The sequence below is a fragment of the Schistocerca gregaria genome, chromosome 5, assembly GCF_023897955.1.
Source record: "Schistocerca gregaria isolate iqSchGreg1 chromosome 5, iqSchGreg1.2, whole genome shotgun sequence".
NCBI classification, from domain to species: domain Eukaryota; kingdom Metazoa; phylum Arthropoda; class Insecta; order Orthoptera; family Acrididae; genus Schistocerca; species Schistocerca gregaria.
The window spans coordinates 76097778-76116910 of NC_064924.1; the positions used below are offsets into that span (position 1 = coordinate 76097778).

The following is a 19133-nucleotide window of genomic DNA, read 5'->3' on the forward strand; positions in this document are numbered from 1 at the left end:
GCGCGTGGTTTATCCAAACGATACTCATTCAACATTTGAGTATAACAGCACTTAGCGATTTCCAACAAACTGTGCCCATGATTTCGAAACTTTTCGAAACTTTTTCCCGCAGAAAGCTTCCATTATAAGGTAAATAAAGAAAAAAGTTTATCTCTTAACACGTTTTACATGTTCGTTACGTAAAACTACAGCATCAGACAAGAAGTTTTATTTTATTACTTCTTTACCTCCAACTCATTTCACGTCATATTTTGCATATAATACTGAATGTACCTGAAAAATTACATCAGTGTACGACACATAGTTCAGACCACATGAGATCGTTAACACTGAGATGCGTGATAATCTAGCTTTTCTCAATGCAGAGTCCAAATTGCCCATATAACAGCCATCCAGTGTTTGATAATGAGATCACTTAGTAACATTCAGTAAACTGATTTGTAAAGTAATCAAACGCTGGACGCTGCTTTATGGATGGGTTGAAAGGCGCAGGGGAGGGGGGAGTTACTGGTCTTGTCTGAGTCATTACAGCCAAACGTTAGCTGTGAATACAATTCTTCGGTCGAAATCCGCCGATCAAAACGGATGGGTTGATCGAGACGTTATTCATTATGAGGAATGGCACGTGACCATGGTCGATTGGGGCGTGTATCATGCACGTTTTTTTCACCTCTACTGAAACGCAGCACCAATCGTCTTACATTACTAACTTCTACCGTATCGTCTCCATATACTCTTAGCGTCAATGGATTTCAATTGGTGATGTTAATTCAGAAGTGAGGAAGTCGTTGGGACATTCACAGGATGGGAAAAATGAAAGTGGTCCAGAAAATACTAGGGCTATTTTTCTTTTCGACCTCCGATCAGTCGCAAAATGAAGACCACACTGAAACTCCGGCGAAGCTCTGGGCAGATGTGTTGGGCGGTGTCTCTAGTATGACCGACCATCGCATAACGTTGCACTTTTCAGTTCCGAGTGCACAGTAAAGCAGTCTAGACAGTAGTGTCTCCCTCCAAATGTGAAATGCTGCTGAGTGGTTTCATCTGATTTCTTTCAAAGACCCAGTCAAATCTTTACAAGTTTTCTCCCAGAGCAACTTCGGCTATGTGTACGTGACACAAGTTGCCAGCCTGTCAGTCCGTTTAAAAGCTGCTGACAAGAGATGCCTTGAGCCCTCTGCTGAAATCGATAGCGAATTCAAGCCATCGGTTTCAGTCAATCGCGTATGTGGGATACAGGTCACCTCTGTGGACGCTGTAGGATTCTGCTGTGTAGAACACAGCCTCTTTCTCTTGTGGTCAAGACCTCGAGCAGAACAGGCATCCTTCTTGGGAGGCACAGTCTCTATCTCTGCGACCCGTTGATCGGCCTCCAACACAAATTAACATGGACCTTCCCTTTCGTTGTCCACCTGTTTAGTTGTTCGTCCTCCTAGACAAGCCACAACTGACTAACGTCCTGCCTGGCCGTGCCCCTTGTATACCGTACGTTGAAATACACTCCTGGAAATGGAAAAAAGAACACATTGACACCGGTGTGTCAGACCCACCATACTTGCTCCGGACACTGCGAGAGGGCTGTACAAGCAATGATCACACGCACGGCACAGCGGACACACCAGGAACCGCGGTGTTGGCCGTCGAATGGGGCTAGCTGCGCAGCATTTGTGTACCGCCGCCGTCAGTGTCAGCCAGTTTGCCGTGGCATACGGAGCTCCATTGCAGTCTTTAACACTGGTAGCATGCCGCGACAGCGTGGACGTGAACCGTATGTGCAGTTGACGGACTTTGAGCGAGGGCGTATAGTGGGCATGCGGGAGGCCGGGTGGACGTACCGCCCAATTGCCAACACGTGGGGCGTGAGGTCTCCACAGTACATCGATGTTGTCGCCAGTGGTCGGCGGAAGGTGCACGTGCCCGTCGGCCTGGGACCGGACCGCAGCGACGCACGGATGCACGCCAAGACCGTAGGATCCTACGCAGTGCCGTAGGGGACCGCACCGCCACTTCCCAGCAAATTAGGGACACTGTTGCTCCTGGGGTATCGGCGAGAACCATTCGCAACCGTCTCCATGGAGCTGGGCTACGGTCCCGCACACCGTTAAGCCGTCTTCCGCTCACGCCCCAACATCGTGCAGCCCGCCTCCAGTGGTGTCGCGACAGGCGTGAATGGAGGGACGACTGGAGACGTGTCGTCTTCAGCGATGAGAGTCGCTTCTGCCTTGGTGCCAATGATGGTCGTATGCGTGTTTGGCGCCGTGCAGGTGAGCGCCACAATCAGGACTGCATACGACCGAGGCACACAGGGCCAACACCCGGCATCATGGTGTGGGGAGCGATCTCCTACACTGGCTGTACACCTCTGGTGATCGTCGAGGGGACACTGAATAGTGCACGGTGCATCCAAACCGTCATCGAACCCATCGTTCTACCATTCCTAGACCGGCAAGGGAACTTGCTGTTCCAACAGGACAATGCACGTCCGCATGTATCCCGTGCCACCCAACGTGCTCTAGAAGGTGTAAGTCAACTACCCTGGCCAGCAAGATCTCCGTATCTGTCCCCCATTGAGCATGTTTGGGACTGGATGAAGCGTCGTCTCACGCGGTGTGCACGTCCAGCACGAACGCTGGTCCAACTGAGGCGCCAGGTGGAAATGGCATGGCAAGCCGTTCCACAGGACTACATCCAGCATCTCTACGATCGTCTCCATGGGAGAATAGCAGCCTGCATTGCTGCGAAAGGTGGATATACACTGTACTAGTGCCAACATTGTGCATGCTCTGTTGTCTGTGTCTACGTGCCTGTGGTTCTGTCAGTGTGATCATGTGATGTATCTGACCCCAAGAATGTGTCAATAAAGTTTCCCCTTCCTGGGACAATGAATTCACGGTGTTCTTATTTCAATTTCCAGGAGTGTATATTCCCTTTATCTTACCTAATTTTCTGTTTTGTCATTTAACTCCAGCCCTGAATGCCCACTCACTAATTCTGATCACTCGACTTCCTGTACATTGTTGTAAGCTGGATGCACCAATCTTACCCTCTTCCCTGAACATGTATAAAATGTCAGAAATAAAACGTTTTTTACTTTCACTGTAGTTTCCATTTGTGAGCGATCGAAGATTAAAAGAAAAAGTAGCTCTCATATATGATGTACCATAAGACAGGCAACCTATCTTACTTGGAGCAGATGATGGCTTGTCTATCTTAAGTTGCATTACGTTTTTGTAATTTTTTTTAGCCCATTCTGGTACCAAGATGTCAGACGCCATTTTGGAAAGCTCCTCTGCTACTGGTATCTGTCCACTACAGTGAAAGCAATAGCACATTAACGGGAAGATTCAAAATTTAGTACTACACATAATCTGCTTCCGATGCTCAGTGATGACTGGGTGTTATGTGATGTCCTTAGGTTAGTTAGGTTTAAGTAGTTCTAAGTTCTAGGGGACTGATCACCATAGCTGTTAAGTCCCATAGTGCTCAGAGCCATTTGAACTATTTTTTGAACCGATGCGAAAAGTCAACAAAAACAAAATGGAAATATTAGTTTCGGAATAACCATCATATTTTAATTATCTTAACCATAGACCGAAAAATTAATTTGATTTTACTATTATTCGTAGCTTCTCCTTTCTTTAACTGTAACTAAAATCTGCACTAATAAGTCTTCTCTACTGTCTACCATAAGATGTGCGAGTATATCGCTATTTCAGTTTCTTGCCATATAATCGAACAATTGTACTAGTTCATACTCACAATGAGATGGTCTAGATACATAAAAATAAAGAAATAGCTACTACCATCTCCTCTTTTCTCCCATATCCCTGGGCAATTTGTAAATAAAGAATGCTGCATTCTTCAGTCTGTAGCCTGGTTTGACGAATCTCTCTAGAAATTGAATTCTGTGCGGGTCTCTTCATCTCGTCCGCATTGAACCTGCTTGCTGTATTCAAGTCTTACTTTCCCTCTTAAATTTTCACACCCTACATTTCCCCCCAACCCCCCCCCCCCACCCCAATTCTCAAACTAACTCTATCATGGTGTCTTATGACGTGTTCTAAGAACCGGTCTAATCTTGCAGTCGTGACTCAAATATCTTTTCTCCCGAATTTGATACAGATTTGGATCTACTCATCCATTCTTCGGCGTTCTTCGCTTCCACATGGGTTTCACTTCCACATAACGCCACTCTCCATAAAAAATACTTTCAGAAAATATTCCATAATACATAAATTTACTTTGGATTTCAAAAAATACCCTCAGCATCACTATACTTGTTCCGACAACGTACCATGTTTTGCTAGTGATGATAGTCATTTTATAACTTTTTGATGCTGTTCTATCTGTTCTATTCAACTGATCCTTCAGAATTTCGGTCAACATTATCAAATTATCTTAATTACATAGGAAAAAAGTCAGTTAAAAAAACAGCAAACAATGAAGAGAATTCACCTGTTAGTCCATATTTAATTTCTGTAGCGACCTCAGTTTCCATGTAGCAATGATTTTCGTAAATTCTTAACATAACTATGTATTAAATATATCTGGCAAAATGGTGACAGTACGCAGATGAATCAAAGAAATGAGTATAATACTAACGAAACGTGAAGAATCTTATCTAAAAATATTTCCTTAACGATTAAACTGCAATATTTTGCCTCCAGAGCATCGCTTCGTAATCATAAGCAGTAGTCAGACAAAAATTAGATACGCTATCTGCCTTCGCTTTTGCATTAGAGAAATATCCTGCATCAATGATTCCCCGTGTTCGGCACTAGAGACGCCAAGGTTATCCGGAAAGAAATCACATTCTGAGGAGACGCTGATATGGGCAATTCTCTGCTGAGACACACAGGCCTTATAACAGGTGACAAATTAGGATATTACACACTTTCCTTGTTTCTGAAGTGATCCCATACATTTTCGTCAGACAAAAATAACTGTGCCATGGTTCACGCTAACAACAAAGAACATGTAACGCAGTGTTTTTAACCAGCCTCAGGAGTGTAACACATGGCAAGGAGCATATGTGGGGTGCTCCAGTACTACGGCAGTCTACAGACTTTTTTGCGTTTGTACCACTTCTTAACAGGTGGGTTAAATTTCCATGTTTTGCTGTTTCAGAATTAACCCTGTGAAGATACAGGAAAAAGAATTTCGACTATTTGCCGAAGGGGAAGAAATTTGTTCTTATGAATGAACACAAAAAACAAACCTCAAATTTCTATGAACTTAGAACAACAAGAAGTCACTTCAAAAAATCGCTAGAATTCTCGTTGTTCAAATGTAACATGTTCAAGAATGACTCATAGGCAGCGCTGCCAAACCAAGTACGTTTCGTAGAAGGAGATTTACGAACTTAAGGTTATCTTGTCCGCCCCCGATAGCTGAGTGGTCAGCGTGACAGAATGTCACTCATAAGTGCCCGGGTTCGATTCCCGGCTAGGTCGGAGATTTTCTCCACTCAGGGACTGGGTGTTGTGTCGTCCTAATCGTCATCATTTCATCGACGTGCAAGTCGCCGAAGTGGCGTCAAATCGGAAGACTTGCACCCTGCGAACGGTCTACCCGACGGGAGGCTCTAGTCACACGACATTTACATTTAAGGTTATGTTTCGTAAATCCTTGTACATATTTCCAATACTTTTCAACGATTAAGTCTGCAGCATATTCAGGTTTGTCTAAAGAGGAATAAGCAATATGCAGCATTTCAAGGATTTCTAGAGATAAAGGTTAGAATGTCACAAGGAAAGTGAGCCCCATACCCAAAAACTGATTTAGTTTCAGAATTCAGCACCCACGATTTTGCGAAGAATGCTCGTCGCTCTCTTGGGGAAACGTTAGCAAAGTATAAATAAAAAAAGTGATCTCACAAAGTAACATCTGCTCTTGGCTCTGTTTCCCATTAGCACTAGGTAGTGCGACAATCAATAAAGTAAGACACGATGCCGGTCTACATCTACATCTACATCTACATCCATACTCCGCAGGCCACCTGACGGTGTGTGGCGGAGGGTACCCTGAGTACCTCTATCGGTTCTCCCTTCTATTCCAGTCTCGTATTGTACGTGGAAAGAAGGATTGTCGGTATGCTTCTGTGTGGGCTCTAATCTCTCTGATTTTATCCTCATGGTCTCTTCGCGAGATATACGTAGGAGGGAGCAATATACTGCTTGACTCTTCGGTGAAGGTATGTTCTCGAAACTTTAACAAAAGCCCGTACCGAGCTACTGAGCGTCTCTACTGCAGAGTCTTCCACTGGAGTTTATCTATCATCTCCGTAACGCTTTCGCAATTACTAAATGATCCTGTAACGAAGCGCGCTGCTCTCCGTTGGATCTTCTCTATCTCTTCTATCAACCCCACCTGGTGCGGATCCCACACTGCTGAGCAGTATTCAAGCATTGGGCGAACAAGCGTACTGTAACCTACTTCCTTTGTTGTCGGATTGCATTTCCTTAGGATTCTTCCAATGAATCTCAGTCTGGCATCTGCTTTACCGACGATCAACTTTATATGATCATTCCATTTTAAATCACTCCTAATGAGTACTCCCAGATAATTTATGGAATTAACTGCTTCCAGTTGCTGACCTGCTATTTTGTAGCTAAATGATAAGGGACCTATCTTTCTATGTATTCGCATTACATTACACTTGTCTACATTGAGATTCAATTGCCATTCCGTGCACCATGCGTCAATTCACTGCAGATCCTCCTGCATTTCAGTACAATTTTCCATTGTTGCAACCTCTCGATACACCACATCATCATCTGCAAAAAGCCTCAGTGAACTTCCGATGTCATCCACCAGGTCATTTGTGTATATTCTGAATAGCAACGGTCCTATGACACTCCCCTGCGGCACACCTGAAATCACTCTTACTTCGGAAGACTTCTCTCCATTGAGAATGACATGCTGCGTTCTGTTATCTAGGAACTCCTCAATCCAATCATACAATTGATCTGATAGTCCGTATGCTCTTACTTTGTTCATTAAACGACTGTGGGGAACTGTGTCAAACGCCTTGAGGAAGTCAAGAAACACGGCATCTACCTGTGAACCCGTGTCTAAGGCCCTCTGAGTCTCGTGGACGAATAGCGCGAGCTGGGTTTATCACGACCGTCTTTTTCGAAACCCATGCTGATTCCTACAGAGTAGATTTCTAGTCTCCAGAAAAGACATTATACTCGAACATAATACGTGTTCCAAAATTCTACATCTGATCGACGTTAGAGATATAGGTCTATAGTTCTGCACATCTGTTCGACGTCCCTTCTTGAAAACGGGGATGACCTGTGCCCTTTTCCAATCCTTTGGAACACTTCGCTCTTCTAGAGACCTACGGTACACCGCTGCAAGAAGGGGGGCAAGTTCCTTCGCGTACTCTGTGTAAAATCGAACTGGTATCCCATAAGGTCTAGCGGCCTTTCCTCTTTTGAGCGATTTTAATTGTTTCTCTATCCTCTGTCGTCTACTTCGATATCTACCATTTTGTCAACTGTGCGACAATCTAGAGAAGGAAGCACAGTGCAGTCTTCCTCTGTGAAACAGCTTTGGAAGAAGACATTTAGTAATTCGGCCTTTAGTCTGTCATCCTCTGTTTCAGTACCATTTTGGTCACAGAGTGTCTGGACATTTTGTTTTGATCCACCTACCGCTTTGACATAGGACCAGAATTTCTTAGGATTTTCTGCCAAGTCAGTACATAGAACTTTACTTTCGAATTCATTGAAAGCCTCTCGCATAGCCCTCCTCACACTGCATTTCGCTTCGCGTAATTTTTGTTTGTCTGCAAGGCTTTGGCTATGTTTATGTTTGCTGTGAAGTTCCCTTTGCTTCCGCAGCAGTTTTCTAACTCGGTTGTTGTACCACGGTGGCTCTTTCCCATCTCTTACGATCTTGCTTGGCACATACTCATCTAACGCATATTGTACCATGGTTTTGAACTTGGTCCACTGATCGTCAACACTGTCTGTACTTGAGACAAAACTTTTGTGTTGAGCCACCAAGTACTCTGAAATCTGCTTTTTGTCACTTTTGCTAAACAGAAAAATCTTCCTACCTTTTTTAATATTTCTATTTACGGCTGAAATCATCGATGCAGTAACCGCTTTATGATCGCTGATTCCCTGTTCTGCATTAACTGATTCAAATAGTTCGGGTCTGTTTGTCACCAGAAGGTCTAATATGTTATCGCCACGAGTCGGTTTTCTGTTTAACTGCTAAAGGTAGTTTTCAGATAAAGCACTTAAAAATATTTCGCTGGATTCTTTGTCCCTGCCACCCGTTATGAACGTTTGAGTCTCCCAGTCTATATCCGGCAAATTAAAATCTCCACCCAGAACTATAACATGGTGGGGAAATCTACTCGAAATATTTTCCAAATTATTCTTCAGCTGCTGAGCCACAACCGCTGCTGAGCCCGGGGGCCTATAAAGACATCCAATTACCATGTCTGAGCCTTGTTTAACCGTGACCTTCACCCAAATTATTTCAGAATTCGCAATTCATATACAAGAAGAGGACCAACACATAGCGCGGCTTCCTTTTTGCGGTGCTACAACGAGCAAGATAGCCAGAGTCCTGAAGAGGCAAGGAATAGAACCAGTTTTCCGACCACCTAAGAAAATTAAGGAAATGTTGAGACAAGTCAAAGATAGTCTCGGCTTAAGAGTGCCGGGAATTTATACTATTCCTTGCGAATTCGGCAGGAATTACATGGGCCAGTCTGTAAGAACCGTTGCCGACCGCTGCATCGATCACCAGCGCCACCTGAAACACAGGTATTTGGAAAAGTCAGCGGTGGCTGAACACAGCCTGCTTAACAAGCATAAGATTTTATTTGAAGAAACCAGAGTAATAGCCTACGCATCGAATTACTGGGACTCTGTGATCCGGGAAGCAGTCGAAATTAGACTTAGCGATAATAACTTTAACAGAGACAACGGCTATGCACTTAGCAACACTTGGAAGAGTGCACTGGGTAAAGAAAAATCGCAGAGAAAAACTTCCCTCACTTTACCTCCTGATCCAAGGGATGACGCTGCAAGCAACGCGGGATAGAAACTACATCTATGGAAGTAGAGGGCAACACTTCACTACACGCCATATCGCCGTTGCTATGACGTATTCCAGCCAATCAGAAGCCGTCCTTTGCATATAAAAGTGGGAACCTCGCTAGTTCACGACAGTCAGTTTTAGCCCTGACGACGACCATGGAGGCAGTGGTCGAAAGCTTGGAGTTTTATCCTGAATTGACGCGGCATGTGCACTGAGAGATTTTTATTCAATCAGTAAAGAAGTCCCCAGTGAGGGAGTAGGGAGGATGTGTCCGTGTTAACCTGGCATACTTACTGTTAGGAGAACGTAGTTGATTTTCCATGGGGTGTGTGTTGAACTAGCACACGCACTACTCGGAGGGCACAGCTGACCCTTCGTGGGGTCTGTGATGACCTGTGCTGTTGGAAGGACCTGCCTGGCTCTTAATAGTGTCAGTGTTTACATGGTAGACGTATCGTTTGCAGGACCTACCTGGCTCTTCGGGGTGTCTTTCTTGACTTGGTTAATGTATCGTTTGCAGGACCTACCTGGCTCTTCACGGGGTCTTTGCTGACTTGGTACATGTACCGTTGGCAGGACCTACCTGGCTCTTCATGGGGTCCGTGTTGACCTGGCACATGTACTGGCCGCGGTCCTCGCGCTTCACGCCACGCAGGTTGAGCGTCCACGTGTTGAAGTCGTTGTGCGTGACGGAAAGCCGCTGGTTGTTGGTGATGACGTGCTCGTGGATGGCCAGGATGGCCTTGGTGTCGGCTTTGATCCACGCCACCTGCAACAGGTGCCACACCGCGGCTACCGTAGTCCCGCGCCACACTCGTCCGCCCTTCGAACGGACTGGACCGGCGACGTCTGCTCTGCGACCGCCGGCCGTCGACCTGAAACGTGGGACTGCTCTTGTCAGCAAGAGTTCCGAGGGACACATGAGTAGCCTTAACACTCCATGATACCATGCACATCTGACAGTCAGTGTCTGTCCTGTCTGAATGTATAAACCAATTAGCAATAACTTCACACCAGATTCAAGGTCAAGTTTCACGTCAACGTTTGTACAAGACGTTTCCAATACAACATAACTCTGAACACAAAAATATTTTAATTTTTTCGCATACATTCAGACTTAGCCGAGGCAGTGTACGCTAATACGCTCAATACTAAACTCGACACAGCGTCGTTTTGTGCAGAATCGCGGAAGTGTTTGGCGGAGCCGCCGTATTGGCGACGCCCAGTCAGAGCTGTGTGCAATGCGTGTGGTTGCGACTTCCAAAGACTTTTTTCTTTTATATTACAAACCATAGAGGCCGAGAGCTGCATAGCACATGGATGCAGCAATCGATGCGAACCTGTTAGTGCCTTCAAGTTACGTACGCTCTATGTCCGAAATTTCTGAAGAAACGGGTGCGAGTTCGACACAAAGGGACCCTGGACACCACTGAATCATGGCGTCTTTTGAAATGATCGTTTTGTAAAAGACAGCTGCGTGCAACTTCCAGGACCTGATGAACAAATGGTGAAAGATGACGATTTACCGAGTTTATTAAGTTTAAGTACACACGAAGAACAGTAAGGAAGCCAGTTATATTAGCTGATGAATAACATTATGTAAGGTCTTCATGTAATGAAATAAAACGAGAAATAAATGTACAGAAAGACGTGCTGTAGGTAATGGTAGTGATATGCAAAATTATAACAGAAGTTTAACTTGTTACGTGATTCAATGTGACATTAAAACGTTTCGTTCTTTGCTTGATTTAACATCTTGAATGAAAAACAAAGTAAATTTTGTTGTCTTATGCCTAAAGCTTTTAACAGATCTGTTATTTTTTCCCCTTCGTGTAGAGAGAAAGTAATTCAAATGTAATTAGATGGACAGTTCAACTAATAACTTTAAAACGATTTATTGCCTAAACGTTACAAGAGTCTGATGAGATCGTACAAAAACCTTCTCACGTCATTGCTTTCCTTTGTATATTGTCGTGTCATTCAGCTAATTGGATGTGGAGATCTAAAGGAAACTCTCTCTTTTACAGGTAACTTTGATGTAATGCGACAGGCCTAGGCTCTAGGGAATAACCCACCAGTTTAATACTGAGGTCATTAGTGTAATTTTTCTAGAATGAGATTTTCACTCTGCAGCGGAGAGCTCCTATGAAATTTGGAAGGTAGGAGACGAGGTACTGGCAGAATTGAAACTGTGAGGCCGGGTCCTGAGTCGTGCTTGGGCAGCTCAGTTGGTAGAGCACTTGCCTGCGAAAGGCAAAGGTCCCAGGTTCGAGTCTCGGTCCGGCACACAGTTTTAATCTGTCAACAAGTTTCATATTAGTGCACGCTCGACCGCAGAGTGAAAATCTCATTCTGAGAACATCCCCTATGCTGTAGCTAAGCCATGTCTCCGCAATATCGTTTCTTCCAGGAGCGCTAGTTCTGCAAGGTTTGCAGAAGAGCTTCTGTGAAGTTTGGAAGGTAGGAGACGAGGTACTGGCAGAATTGAAACTGTGAGGACGGGTCGTAAGTCGTGCTTGGGCAGCTCAGTTTGTAGAGCACTTGCCCGCGAAAGGCAAAGGACCCGAGTTCGAGTCTCCGTCCGGCACACAGTTTTAATCTGTCAGGTAGTTTCATATCAGCGCACACTCCGCTGCAGAGTGAAAATCTCATTCTGGAAACAACCCCTAGGCTGTGTCTAAGCCATGTCTCCGCAATATCCTTTCTTCCAGGAGTGACAGTTCTGCAAGGTTCGCAGAAACCTTCTGTGGAGTTTGGAAGGTAGGAGATGAGGTACTGGCAGAATTGAAACAATGAGGACGGGTCGTTAGTCGTGCTTGGGTAGCTTACTTGGTAGAGCACTTGCCCGCGAAGGGCAAAGGCCCCTAGTTCGAGTCTAGGTCCGGCACACAATATGTCAGGAAGTTTCAGTGTAATTTTTGTTTCTTAATTGCGGAGAGGGCGGGCGTCCACATGTTGGAAGACTAAAATTACTTTGTGACTATGCTGCAGCGAGTCGTGTTGTACGGGCACGCGGCTAGCCAGTCACAAGTCTGTATCGAGCGCCACATGCTCTACGCTATGTTTCCTGTCTTTATGGGTTAACACAGTGCCTTGTCTAGCCTGGCTGGTTGCACGCCTGCAAAACTGCTACCTGTCAATCACAAAGTAATTTTAATCGACCTATAGTTATCGATTTGTGTTCATAGGGTATTGTCTACATATGGGACATTTGTTCCACGAGAGAGTCCACAATTATTTAATATTTTGTATTTGATGAGATTTAGTGTACAATAAAAAATTGTTTTCATGACAATGAAGTATCGCTACCTAAAACTACCTGTCAAAATAAAAATATCTGCCATATCTGGAGTCGAATCTGGTAATTTAGTTTTTTATGGGCAACTGCTCTATCGATTAACATACAGGATGATTTTTTCCACCGTGTACAAACTCTAGGGATTGATGAGCGGAGACGGATGCGGAACAAATAAGGTCTCATGATCTTATGATCGATAATGCATGGTTTCCATGTTAGAGACCATGTATTCAGTAATACTTTGTTGCAGAGACCGCGGTCTAATACGCGTTGTACCACGGAGGCGCAGTTACAGTATGCGTGGTTTCCTCCTAGAGGATGGTGCTGTTCCTCACACGTCATGCCCTAGCGTCCTCTCCTGCCACAGTAACTGCTAATGTTGCATCCGATTCACTTCTCCAGCTGACTCACTTTGTAGTGGACGCGATACAGCATTGTACACGATGGTTCCGTATTGGAATCGAGAGCTTGCCGACATGGTGTTTACTGATGGAAGGGCAAATGGCAACGGGCGGAGGGCAGCAAGGTTGTATCAGGAGAGCCGGCCGCGGTAGCCGCTCCAGTCCGGAACCGCGCGACTGCAACTGTCGCAGACTCAAATCCTGCCTCGGGCATGGATGTATGTGATATCCTTAGGTTTAAGTAGTTCTGTGTTCTAGGGGACTGATGACCTCAGATGTTAAGTCCCATAGTGCTCAGAGCCATTTGAACCATTTTGTAGGAGGGGGCCTATGCCCGCCAGCCGACAACCACTACAGCATTCAATGTTTACAACAGTGTTTCGCTGTTTGCCTGAGACACTGTCGTTTCAGGAAGCGGGATATCATGCAGGGCGTACCCGAAATTTTCGGACACCAGGCTTGGATGACAATGTGATTAATCCTCTGGAAGGCGACCTCTGTGTCAGTACCAGGCAGTTGGCCCGCCAGTACACGGTAAGCCAGACGACCGTGTGGAACATTCTCCATGGCAACTGTTACTACCCTGACCACTTACAGTGTGTGCAGCGCTTACTAGCTACAGAATTTCACGTCGGGAGTGGTAACTTCACCTTTCATAAGTCATCTCTGCGCTAGTAGGCTGACTCCGCACATTATGGTGACAGCGAATCATCAGCATCGGTGCAACCGGAATGGTTTGGCCGGAACAATTGGCGACCGTATTTTGGGAGCAGTCTTCCTTCCACGTCTCCTTACGGGCCGGAGCTATCGGCGTTTCTTCTCGTGACTTTGGCTCCCTTGCTGGAAGATGTGCGTTTGATGACTCGAAGGGTTATGTGGCTGTTACATGGTGGTGCTCCAGCCCACTTCGCCGTTAACTTCCCACCGCATCTCAATCAAGTCTTCCCTGGTCGATGGAACTGACGAGGGGGTCCAGTTACACGGCCTGCTCGTTCACCGGATCTCAACCCCTACCGATTTGTGGTTTTGAGGCCATCTCAAAAGTATCGTGTATGCAGAGCCCATTCCAGATGTTGAGACACTGGAGCCGTGCATTCATATTGCCTTTGACACTTATTGCAACAATGGCTGCATGGTACAGCCCATATTAGACCGCAAGTCTCTCCAACAATGTGTAATGAATAAATGATTTCTTGCATTTAAGCCATTTATTTCCAATTGTACGTTTGTTAGACCTTTTTTGTTCCGTAGCCTCTCATCGATCAGCCTCTAGAGTCTGTACGCTGTGGAAAAAATCATCCTGTATATATAATGACCCAGAAATGATGCGATGAACCTCGAGGGATTGTAGAGGGTGTCTTTTTAGGAATAAATCGAGGATGGGAACCCGTGACCGGAAACGTCATCCAACGACGCTACAGACCACCGAAGTTACAGTCACCAGCGCCTGACACTAGGCAATCCCTTCGGCCGTAAAGGGAAAGTCTCGCAATGTCGTTCGCTATTCAGTGATCGCGAATGACTGGAAAAAATAGCCAGTGGAGCTCTAGCTGTTGCGTGCACACGCCTTGCCACCTATGAATGCGATTCTCCGTTGCCTTGGAGGATGACGGTTGTCGACATTGGTTTCCATTAATTTTTCTATTTTATACCGAAAAATATTGAAGAATTTCCATGGAAACCTTTGTCCGAAACCATCTTCAATGAAGCAACAGAGCATCGCATTTATAGGGGACAACGCCATTTTATGCAGCACCTAGCTCTATCTTCTCAACTGACGACCGTGGCAATCAGTCGCGATCACTGAACAGCAAACAACATTGGGAGACGTTCCGCCAACGATCCATCAACGTAAGAAGTCACGTTTGCTGCCGAAGGGGTAGCCAAGTAACTTTGATGCTCGATAACTTCGTTGGATGAAGTTTCCGGACAGACGTTCCTATCCTTGATTTGTTCCTCAAGACACGCTCTACAACCCTTTGACGTTTGTCGCAACGTTTCTGGTTCGTGCGGTACATTTTTTCTCTGTTAACGTTCTTATTTAAATTGTTGAACTCAATTAACTTGCGACGGGTAAATTAAAATTAGGATAATGGAAGAAAGCTGTCGTTGCTTCACTGGAGTATAGAAAGCATCTTCGCAGCATTAAATAATAGAAAGTACAGAATAAAATGGTATAAGTTTCTTCGTCTCAATTACTAAATCACCCTCAGTGGCGTGATGTTTCGTTATTATAGAGAGCAAATCAAAAAAAAGTTCTCTTTTAATATTATAGCTATTGCTCAAAAGAATACTTAGTTTTCTGTTAACAGTAATAATGCAGTTTCTTACAATTTTTCTTTTTTGCATTCACCTTTGTTTCTCATTGAATTAGTACGATAACGTCGAACTTCTTTTTGATTGTGTCCATGATGTTTCGAGACACTTGTTACATAATATTGAGGCTTCACACCTTACTGAGAACTCAGAGATAATGAACAGCTCTAAAAATCTGTTCAATTGCGCAACGTTATGAACCTAATATGATGTTCACTTTTTGGTCTTCAAGTTTTTACGGACTCGGGCATACTCAGAACAAACTCTGGACATATGTGATGATACAAAGCTTTGTTGAAAAAGAAAAGAAAAGAACATTTCAGCTCATTATCTTGTATATAGATGAGATGACCTCAACATACTGTGAGAACTCCCGTATCGCATACATCTTCCGAATGACAGTTTAACAATATCTGCCAAGTGAAGTAATTAATTGATGGATGGATTATTACAGGGGATTCACATTTTTATGAACCGTCTCTAGGATTTCACTGGATCATTGAAACTAGAAAGGCTTGCTTTGACACCTGAAACGTCCTTGTGAACAGAATAATATGCTTGACTACAGAATTATTTGAACATTTAATTGTACCAGGAGACATACTGTGCCTTTTGGGTGCCGGGAAGAACTACTCTAAAATAAAGAAAATGCTTCCCGGCATTCATGCAACATCAGACAATGGCATGATTTCCACGTGCAAACGAGTACTCACGGATTACCCAAGAGAAACGATTGACGGGCGTCCGGATGATATGATGCCACTCGAGACACGCTATCTGGCTCTCTTTGAGTGTCACTCGTCAGTTACAAGAGGGGTAATTACCAAGGTTTCAATGTTTGGCAGTGAAGATGCCGAGAGTTTAAAATAAATGCATCACAGGAAGAAACGGGTTCAGATTTCCATGCGACCGTTCTGATGAAGTTTCTCTCTTCCATTAGCCATAATGCATGTTGGGTTTGTTTAAGCAATTGGCCGATTTTCACCCCACATCCTTGTAGTACAGAGGCCAGGACACTGAATTCGCATCATGGAGATCAACAGATTTAGGTTTCCATAATTTCCCTTAACCGCTCCGGGAATATGGTGGAATGGTTCCTCTGAAAGGGCACGGCCGATTTCCTCCCCCATTCTTCCCCCATCAGTTTTTGTACTCGGTCTCTGAATACCTCGTTGTCGAGGGGACGTTCAGCTCTGGTCTTCTTTTCTTCCTTCCTTCCTTCAAATGAGCAATCATCCACGAGCAAATGTCATTTCGATATCTGACAGGTAGTTAAACTCGCACTGTCCTTTAATCAATGGAAATCGCTGCTCAATGGAGAGGGGATGTGGGAGAGAATGATTTTCAAACATATCACGCAACTACACTTGTTTCCCTGCCTTGGAAACCTACTTTGTATTCCAGAATACCTCGTAGTGCATGTTAGAAACGTACAATTGATGTTTGGTATGGGGCAGTCTTTCAGTCTGCTGTTTAAAGTGTTTATGTAAATATCGGATGAAAACAAGTAAGAGGTGATAAACACAACTTACGAGAACCAATTTATTGCCTATGTTGGAACAGACAAAGAGTATAATTAGGAATGATTTGTGATATTTTTCTATTCAGGTGACCTCGTTGACAAAGCAAAACTGCAGCAAGTAACTGCTGTGTCAGCGAATTTAAAATCTTAGATTGCAGAACAGTTACGGAAAGATAACACACACACACACACACACACACACACACTTACACACACACACACACACACACACACACATTGTAAACACTAGCGCCATCACACAACCAAATTCAACCGACGCTAGAAATCAGAGAAAATTTCTAAATTACGGTTAAGGTAGCATTAATTGTGTCCCTCTGTTTTTTCACAGGGGAGAGAGCAGAACTCCGCACAGAATTTAGTAACTTCTGGCGTCGGATATTTTTGTTGTGTGGCTGCGCTAGTGTTTACAGGCTGTGTGCGCACGCGCGCTCCCGCTTGTGTGTGTGTGTGTGTGTGTGTGTGTGTGTGTGTGTGTGTGTGTGTGTTATCTTTCGGGAATTTCTCTGCAAACCGAGGTTCTAAATTCACTTGCACAGCGCTTTCCTTCTGCAATTTTACAGGGTGGTCACGTGTCGAAATATCGGTGGTTGTTGACGACGTCACCCGCCTGCATTCCCGGTTAAGTTATTTGAACAGAAAGGTTTCGAGTTTACCGCAAGGTATACGATTCCATTCTTTTGGCGTTTCGGCTACTGACTTCACTGTCATCAGGTGCTGTGAGTAATCATGCTATGTGTGCTGCAAACTGCAGGCACTGCAGGGAGCAAACACAAAAAAAGAATTCTGCCTTCACACCAGAAAGCTGGAGTAGAGCGACTGGAATGCGAGTAGTTTCAATGAGAATTTGGCGCACCGATGGTGTACATTGAAATTCTGAGACATGCAGAGAAGACAGGCCCAGAACCATGAAAGGCGAATATGACTTTGACATTATTTACCGCCTCACACTCTCCCTCAACAGAACACACCATTATGATCTATTTCTTGATTCCTCATGATACGTCTATACCGGTTATTCCATCTTTTAGTCGCACTCAGTCAATAAGCTATTTTCTCTTCAATTCGACTCAGTATCTTTACGTTAGTTAGTCCATCTACCCATCCAGTCTTCGACTTTCTCCCTTATAACCACAATTCATAACACTGTAATCTCCATTTGTCCGAGTTGTTTGTTGTCTACCTTCCAGTTTCAAACAGAACAACAATACAGACAATTTCTCAAAAAAATGTTCAAATGTCTCTGAGCACTATGCGACTTGACTTCTGAGGTCATCAGTTGCCTAGAACTTCGAAGTAATTAAACCTAACTAACCTAAGGACATCACACACATCCATGCCCGAGGCAGGATTCGAACTTGCGACCGGAGCGGTCCCTCGGTTCCAGACTAGCGCCTAGAACCGCACGGCCACTCCGGCCGGCTGACAATTTCTAGCAGAAAAGACTTCGTAAGAAATTTGCATTTATAATTAACAGTTTCTGTGTGTCAGTTAAATATTTATTGATACTACCTGTCTATATTTTACATCCTCTGTGTTTTGGCCAGTGTCAGTTACTTTGGTGTCAAATACCAAAAAGGAAACACTCACCCGTTGCTGTGTTTCATTTACTGATCTAATTTCGGCTGCATACTTGCACTCATTACGCTTTTGTTGATGTTGATCTTAGACGCTCTTTTCAAGACACTGTCCATTCTGTTAAACTAATCTTCCATGTTCTTTGCCGTCTCTGACCGAATTACTGTATCACCAGTAAATCTCGAAATTTATATTTCTACGCCCTGGACTTTTCTTTCCCAAATTTCTCCTTATTTTCTTTACTACTTGCTCTATGTACAGGTTAAATAACGTGGGGGGATATTGTGCAATCACATCCGGTTTCCTTCTCTACTAAAGCTTTGTTTTCATGTTCTTCGACTCTTAAAAACAGAAGATTGCTTTTTGTGTAGGTTATATTATTTTATTCTAGATAAATTCAGCCGTTGATTTGGCATTCACCTCAGACTGTTGTGTGCAACCGGTAAATGTTTCCGAAAAATGTGAAAAAGCACACCAGACTGAATATGTCGCCTTTCCTCGTTTGGGTGCACGCAATCTCCATCACTACTGTAATTGCGCAGGCGGTCTGTCCCATTTCGGCCGTAACAAGCACCAACTCCGTCTAGCTGGGACAGCATTGTATTGTCTAGATAACAGTGCTGTCGCTGTCTAGTGCAGGCTCTAAGCAGATAGCGCCTCACTCGCTTGGCGTTCGCCGTCCACGAAGCTGCTTCCACTGTCGACACATCGCCTCAGCATGGTAAGTACTGCTTCCAGTCTCTTTCACCTCCAGTCATTATTGGCCTGTTATGTGACTGCTATAGGCTACTGACGCTTTCACACTGTTCCACAAAACCCATCTGAAGTCGCACTGAATTGCTCAGGTACGCGGGTTAATGTCCTTTTACTAGTGGCAATTGGGTTGCGGCGTATAGATAGCATCGCAAATAGCGGACTTATCTGCCAGCGCATG

At 44.5% G+C, this 19133-nt stretch overlaps 2 protein-coding genes across 6 annotated transcripts in view; one reads left to right on the forward strand and one right to left on the reverse strand.

Annotated features, from left to right (window-relative positions):
- Nucleotides 1–19133, reverse strand: part of LOC126272930 (lachesin-like) — a 2822604-nt gene that overhangs the window by 480298 nt on the left and 2323173 nt on the right. Inside the window, exon 6 of the mRNA XM_049976227.1 lies at nt 9650–9835. Within this exon, the coding sequence (XP_049832184.1) occupies nt 9650–9835 (186 nt within the window). The remainder of the gene's footprint in view (nt 1–9649; nt 9836–19133) is intronic.
- The window catches only part of LOC126272927 (UDP-glucosyltransferase 2-like), a 76602-nt gene continuing 76222 nt past the window's right edge, over nt 18754–19133 (forward strand). Inside the window, exon 1 of one of the 5 annotated variants that reach the window (XM_049976216.1) lies at nt 18754–18920. In XM_049976216.1, the coding sequence (XP_049832173.1) occupies nt 18918–18920 (3 nt within the window). In that variant the 5' untranslated portion in view covers nt 18754–18917. The remainder of the gene's footprint in view (nt 18921–19133) is intronic. The other 4 variants (XM_049976221.1, XM_049976218.1, XM_049976219.1 and 1 more) reach the window with 4 other exon arrangements.